The 7,457-nt window shown below is 40.1% G+C and overlaps 1 protein-coding gene across 1 annotated transcript; it reads left to right on the plus strand.

The window, feature by feature from the left end:
• The first annotated feature begins 1,430 nt into the window (after positions 1–1,430).
• trim69 (tripartite motif containing 69) lies at positions 1,431–6,784 on the plus strand. Its single transcript, XM_042395316.1, has 6 exons — positions 1,431–2,848; positions 3,372–3,467; positions 3,878–4,111; positions 4,784–4,806; positions 4,900–5,015; positions 5,157–6,784. Exons 1-6 carry the CDS (start codon positions 2,213–2,215, stop codon positions 5,699–5,701), a joined length of 1,650 nt encoding a protein of 549 aa, XP_042251250.1. The 5' UTR covers positions 1,431–2,212; the 3' UTR covers positions 5,702–6,784.
• The last annotated feature ends 673 nt before the right edge of the window (positions 6,785–7,457 follow it).

A 7,457-nucleotide genomic window follows, 5' to 3' on the forward strand; every position in this document is an offset into this window, starting at 1 on the left:
AAGACATTAAGAAAAGTCTCAAACCAAAAATACAAGAATCCAGACAGCCAGGAGCTCCACTTTAGTTACTGAGACTCTAAAACAATATAAAAACACACTGAGAGCAAAAAAGAACATTTATAGAACCAATTACAATTAACTGAAGAGTCTTGAGTCAAATAAATTCTGGGAAAATTGGAACTTATTTACCAAGAAACATTACAATGAATAGTCCATTCAAAATGGAGATACATGAAAAAATATTTTTTTTAAAATTATTTAATTATTTAAAAAATAATTTAAAAGATCTCTATAGAAAACCTCCAAAGAATCGAGCTCAAGAGCACATTTCAGAAAAACTGAAAGATCTTGAAAGAACTATTAAGAACGATCAGACTCCACTGGATAAAACTATCACAGAATGAGAACTGAAAGACAAACTGAAGGTTTTGCAGCCCAAAACAGCATGCAGGCCTGACGAGATGTTAAACTATACCAACAAAAAATGTTAATTGGCCATTCCTAAAGATATTCAACTTGTCATAGACAGATGTAGACATTGAAACTTATAGTGAAATGTGTCAGTTATGTAATGTTGCTGATATGATGTCAATATGACTATCAACAGATTAGTTACACCTCATCATGCTGCAAGAAGTACACTGCCCACACTACAAAAAAATATCTGTTGAACAGATGTGTTTCAAGCTCTTGGGGAGTTGTGGTCTTCCCTATCTTCCAGTGCAGATTTATGAATATTCCGAGTTTGTTGCATCCTTATTTTCAGAGTAGTCTGCGGTCAAATGTTAACTGGTGAAGTTAGCAAGCTGATGTTGAGAAATACCACATTATCCATCTGTGATACCGTCTGACAACTTTACACTGAACAAAAACAGACAAGAACATCAGCACTCTTAAAAAGAAAATCCTTAAAGGTAGAGTAAAGCTGTCCAGTCCCAAACTGGCTTCAATGAAATACTTTGGTGCCTAGACTGACTCAGTTTAGCTATTAAAATGTGAGCTAACGTGATGCATTTCTTTGGCTCAACCAATCAGCTCATGACTTCATAGATAGCCTGCCATGACCTGATAAACATGAGACAAATTTAAAACCTGAAAGTAACAGCCTGCAGAAGCTTGAAGAAACAAGGCCATCTTGAAGTATTCAAATTCATATGAAAAAAAAATCAAACTAATGTTTAAATTATTTAATCTGCACCATGAACTTGAGGGTTTTATTTGAAAGTATTACAAATAATCTTCACATTAGTACCTTAAGTACAGTAATATAATGGTTACTGTGATTTTCTACAGTAACATAATGGCTACTGCAGTAGAATGAATAGTACTGCATTTTCTACAGTGCATAGTGTTTACTGTGATTTTTTATGGTAATGTGTTGATTACTGTGATTTCTACAGTACCATCTCGATTACTGTTTTTAGGCCTAATACACAGTACTATACTTTAAAAATATCCAGAGTAATTAACTGTGTAGACACACAGTAATATACTGTGGATTTCACTGCTAGTTTTTACTGTGTAGTTTACTGCACAGATGTTCCAGCTCTCAGGGAACAAGCTGTAAATATCTGTTATAATTACTAAACAGGGAAAAGTCAATTCACAGGATGCCTGCGATCTGTATTTCTCCATGGTGGAGCTTTGTTCCTGTTGGACGTTTTCTTTCATTGTGTAAATCTCTTAATGATCTTGTTTACCCTTCAATGACAATGATTGCTTAGTTGGCAGAGAGCATAGCCATAAAAAGAAGCAGGAAATCTGTTACTGCTCACAGAATTCTTGTTTGCTCTCACTCTGTGTCTCAAACACACTCATGCTCGCACACACTCACAAAGTCACATAGAGTGGATTTACATTTTTCTGTCGTTACTCTACAGCAGATTAAGAGTTTAGTGGAGCAGGACTTTCTTGCAGTTACTGCCCCAGACTTCACTAAACAAACACGCCAAGGAAAGAATATCCACGCTCTGCCTCGGTTTCCTGGCTAAGATGTGACGTCAGTCTGGAGGGAAGAGGGGGGCCCACTGAGATTCCCTCACTATCTGCTGAGGATGTGAAAGGCTGAGGCTGCCTCCGCACCACCCCCTCATTTCCCCACAGTCAACAGGAAGACTGGAGGCCAAAGAGAGCTGCCACACTCTGCAGGAGAGGAAGGACGTAGAGGTCCAGCTGTACAGTCAGAACAAAGGAAAACTATCAAGGCAAAGGAATGAGCAAGAATCAGAAAGAAGTCAAGAAAATCCAGTCAGTCTATTTGCAGAACTTGGAAAAACTAAACCAAGGGATAAAGCCAGACAAGAAGAATTGGAAACCAAAGGAAGGAGACTTTGCTGTGCAAACAGCGATGGAGAAGCTGCGACAGCCTCCTATAGCTGGACAAGTAACCAAAAGCTCAGCACACAGAATCAGCAGAGATCTGACCTGCTCCATCTGCTTGGATCTTTTCAAGCAGCCGGTGTCTTTGCCCTGTGATCACACCTTCTGCCAGGGGTGCATTGAGGGTTACTGGTCCGGTCCCCGTGGCCACGCGCAGGGAGGCTCAGGCTCCTGCCCTCAGTGCAGGAAGGTGTACCCTGGGCAGAGTTATAGGCCCAACCGCATTGTTGCCAACATCGTGGAGAGCTACTGTCAGGGGCTGGAGGAGAGCGGGAGTGGAGCCTGTCTTCCAGATGTTGGGGTGGCAGAGAAGGCTCCCGCTCCGGTCCCACGCTGCAGCAGACACAGAGAAGAGCTGAAGCTTTACTGTGAGGAAGATCAGGAACTGGTGTGTTTGGTGTGTGGTCTCTCTCAGGAGCACAGAAATCACACCATGGTGTGTGTCCAGGAAGCCGAGCAGAAGTACAGGGTGAGTTAACTTTAAGATACATTTCTCGTTTTCTTTTTAAAAATGTATCTGTTAAAGGTAATTTCTGAGACAGTTAGTGATACACTAATGTGTGCATCATGATAATTAGTAAGTGTCTCATCTCTTTTACACTGGGAAAGTGTGATGACAACTTGCATTTGCTACATCCTCTCCAGACACTAGACAGTAGGTGAAAGTTCAGAGAAAAATAGATTTTCCTCTCTAAACATTTGTTTTGATAGTGTTTCAAAAAATACATTATGAACTTGCTAGTGTTTAAAGTGCTTGCTTCGGTTTGCTATTGTTTGTCACTAGTTGTTGTTGTGCTTTTGTTTTCTATATATGGGCATTTGGCTGAAAGGAAACACCAGTGCTAATAACTACTGTATTTTTTATGCGGGGATTTTGTCTGTGTCTATGTATTCATTTTGCCCCTACAACAACTAATAGAAGTTGAAGTGACGGTGAGTTTAAAGCGAGAAGCAAGTCAGCATGCAGTGATGTTGTTTCTTTGTCTGACCAGGCGTCTCTGAACAGCTCCATGGATTCCCTCAAAGCTGAGCTCAACACAGCACTGCAGTATGACAGGGAAGCTGAGGATGAAGTCAAGAAGCTTAAGGTGAGAGGAAACACTTCCAAAACAAGATTTTGGGGTATATACTGAATATCTTAATGCACATATTACAGTCACTAATGCATTTCCTGAAACATCATAAATGTTCAGTTTGACCCATTTAATGTCTTAAAATCAGATTTTATTCTTGCTTTATTCATTTATTTCTACAAAATATCTGATTTGAAAACAGTGCAACATAGCTTTGTACCTTATCACCTTTTGTTTGTTTAGTTTGAATATTAAAGTAAAATTATTATAAAAGCACTTGCATTACTTGCAAAGTTATATTAAAAGTGTCTAATTAGAGTGATGTGGCATGAGTTCGATGTTTTGACTACCTATATGCAAACACTGTAATGTAAAGGTAAGTGACTGCTCCCAGTGACAGCGTCCATCATCTTCCACCCACTTAGGAGCACACCGCTGACCTGAAGCAGCGCATTGAGGCCCAGTTCAGCGACCTGCACCAGTTCCTTTACCAGGAGGAGAAGCTACTGCAGGTGAAGCTGAAGACTGAGGAGCGGAGGGAACTGATCCGCCTGGACGAGCACAAGGCCCTGCTGTGTGTGGAGATCTCCCGTCTGCAGAGAGCCGTCCATGAGATAGAGGACAAACTGAAAGAGCAGGACTCGTTCACCCTGCTCCGGGTAAGCTTGTATGAACTTCATACACGATGGATGAATGCAGTCCATCTGGAAGTTATAAACAGCATGATGATGAGCCAGCGCTGGAGATCATTAAGTCGAGAAATGCTGAACTCTCGATTTCAAATTGATTTCTTTCCAAAACTATTTATACCACGTTGAAACCAGAAGAGCTAATAATTTGGGGTGAAAGTCAGTTTTATACATATACACATCTGTGCCAAAATTTTAAATAGGCAGTAACATCAACATTCAAGGGTTAACTGAGCAGGGTGTGACCGTTTTGGCTTAAGTTTGTACATCATTTTAAAGGCTGTTAACATGCTGATCATGTCAGTTTGCATGTGTTTCAAGAGTAAAGTTTGAAGAATTTCTAAAAATCTGTCACTACTTTCTAATGACAAAAGACTTTCACTCGCAGTGAGCACAGACAGGATGTAGGCCAGTGATCTCACTCGATCTGGAGGATAAGGAGTTTAGTTCAGGCACAGGGCCATACTCTTACCACGACTTTGGGACTTTCCCCAGGCCACAGGGAGATCCCACAGGGTGGGATAGCGTGAGCTCAGACATTGATGTAATGTGGAAAAAAGCTTTCTCTTCTTTCAGATACAACAAAACTAATCACCAGTCTCTGTTTCTCTTTCCTGTGTTTATTCCTGCATCTGATTTCAGAGCATCAAAGTTTTGCTCCAGAGGTGAGTGTGGGAAAAGTTGAACTAATTTTCTTTTTTTTTATCATGGATGAATTTTCTCTCTCTTTATTGTTTTGACTTTGTTTATGTTGGCAGGCCATCGCTGAAGTTTGAGAAGCCTGCTTTTACACCACCCAGTCTGTGCGAAGGTCGGTTTGCAGGGCCCCTGCAGTACAGAGTGTGGAAATCCATGAAAGGAAGTATTTACCCAGGTACTTTAATGACACTTTGGCCCCATCTTCCTACACAAATGTGAACTACAAGCACTGAATTACACAGAAACCAACATTGTCATCTACATTATACAAATAATTGTTTAAATCTTATGTCATTTGATGTTTTTCCTCTTTTAGTTCCAGCAGCCATCACATTTAACTCCAGCACAGCCAACCCTTGGCTGAGCTTGACTTCCTCTCTCACCTGTGTCCGCTACCAGACCTTTAACCACACCGTTCAGGACAACCCCTACAGGTTCAACGCTGCCCTGTCGCTGCTTGGGAGCCAGGGCTTCACCCACGGACGCCACTACTGGGAGATTGAAGTCTACAGCAGCACAGTCTGGACTGTGGGGGTGGCCCGCGAGTCGGTGCCCAGAAAGGGAGTCATCAAAGCCCTCCCAGCTAACGGCTTCTGGACTCTCTCCCTCTCTTATGGGATACAGTACATGGCTGGTACATCTCCTCCAACTGTGCTGTCTCTGGAGGAGCCACTGGCCAGGATCGGAGTGTACCTGGACTACAAGAGGGGCCTGGTGTCCTTTTACAATGCTGAGAGCATGACACACCTGTACACTTTTAGGGAGAACTTCACTGAGACACTGTACCCTTACTTCAACTTGGGCTTCCTGGATAAAGTGCATGAAAATGAGCCTCTCAAAGTTTTCTTACCAAAGATTTAGCTAACTGTGAAGACATACAACTGAAAAGGGAGATAAAGTGTCACATTTTTGGTAAAAAGTTACCAAAGTTACCAAACTAGCATGAAGTAAATATGCATTTAAAAAAAAACCCAAAACATTTATACTTTCAACTTCAGTGTACCGTTGATAATAGAATTATCTGTCAAATATAAATACATGTAGCTTAGGAGCATTTTTTGTAACACACTGCTCAGTTTGTAGACTGGATCTACAGCCGCACAATTCATGTCAGAGAAGCTGTGCTTCAGTGAAGAATGTGAAATGTCTGGTTAACTGGTGGTTGTGAGATGAACGTCATGTGCTATTTTAGTTAATTATGTTATCTTTCTTGTGCATACAATACATTCAATATAACAACTTAATCACTCAATACTGTGATTGGTTGATGTTGGAAAAAAATGTAAATATTGTAAATAATGGTGTCATATCATATGAATGATGTGTTTGGTGCATTTAGGGACATTGGGAAATATAAAACTTCTGATTGGAGTTGGTAGCAGAAAAGATAATAAGACATGAAAAAGCTACTTGGGTTTAAGAGTCTTTTTTATGTGCACAAATTTTTTAAACTTTGTATATCTATTTTGAACTTGCGGTGCTAGATGCACTGAATGTACCATTTATTTACCCTGGTGATCCAAAGGCTGATGCATGTGAAGAGGCACCCAATATCACACAGAGTTAAATGGGTAACATTTTAATAAAAGTACCTTGTGAAAATCGTTTTCTGTGTGATCCTTCAAGCATAAAAATAAATAGAACATCCCCGTTATTTGATTACAAACAGTAGAGGCTGAAGTGCTATTTGTCATCATTTAAGAGTAACTTAAACGATGACTTAAGGTACCCTGTGGAGTTTTTTTTTACCTCCAGTAGTAATATGGAGCAGTGTTTTGTATTGTACAAGTGCACACATTGGTTTCATGCTATTTCACTAATTGACAGTTGGTGGTGGTAACGCACAAAGACACATAGTAATGCACCAACAAAGGCAATGAAGAGGACTGTAAGTTAGCAGACATGGATGTAATGTAATGTAATGCATGATTTAAAAATATTCAAAATACAAATGTTTTATGAGGAAGGAAATGCATTCAACACGTTTGTCTGGTTTCAATGCATTTTGGTGAGTAACGCTGAATGTAAACATAACTTTGTTTGTTTCCAAGAAATCTCCACAGGGCCCATTCAATACCAGGTTGAAAAGTTTTTCTTCTGACCAGCATTACTGATGAGTGTAGTAAGAACTGTGCTCTGTTGTACCTGTAGCTACACCCCACAATGATGTCACGGTGCACTGACACACCCTGGAGTACACTTTACATCACTCTAGTAAGATAAAGTATATGGCTGGCGATTTTCGATATTTTTCTTATTATCAGCAAATCTCACGTGCAGAGCCAAACCGACAATGAACTGATTCTATTCACAAGTATCGTGTGTGTCTTCAAAGTCTGATATGTCTTATTTGTCTGTGCTGTAGACCTCAGTTGTTGTCTAAAAACTATTAAAAACATGCCAATAAGCTACACCATTGCACTGGGTGACGTGTTCCTTCGTCACAAAAACATTACATTACATTTACAGTACTCTCTACCGTAATCGTAACAACGGAGGTCTACAGCACAGAGGTACAAGATATATCAGGCTTTGCATACACACACAATTCATTGTTGGTTTGGCATTGTTGACAATAAGAAAAATATAAAAAATCACCAGGGATATCCTTTAAGGT

Source organism: Thunnus maccoyii, chromosome 19, assembly GCF_910596095.1.
Source record: "Thunnus maccoyii chromosome 19, fThuMac1.1, whole genome shotgun sequence".
NCBI classification, from domain to species: Eukaryota; Metazoa; Chordata; class Actinopteri; order Scombriformes; family Scombridae; genus Thunnus; species Thunnus maccoyii.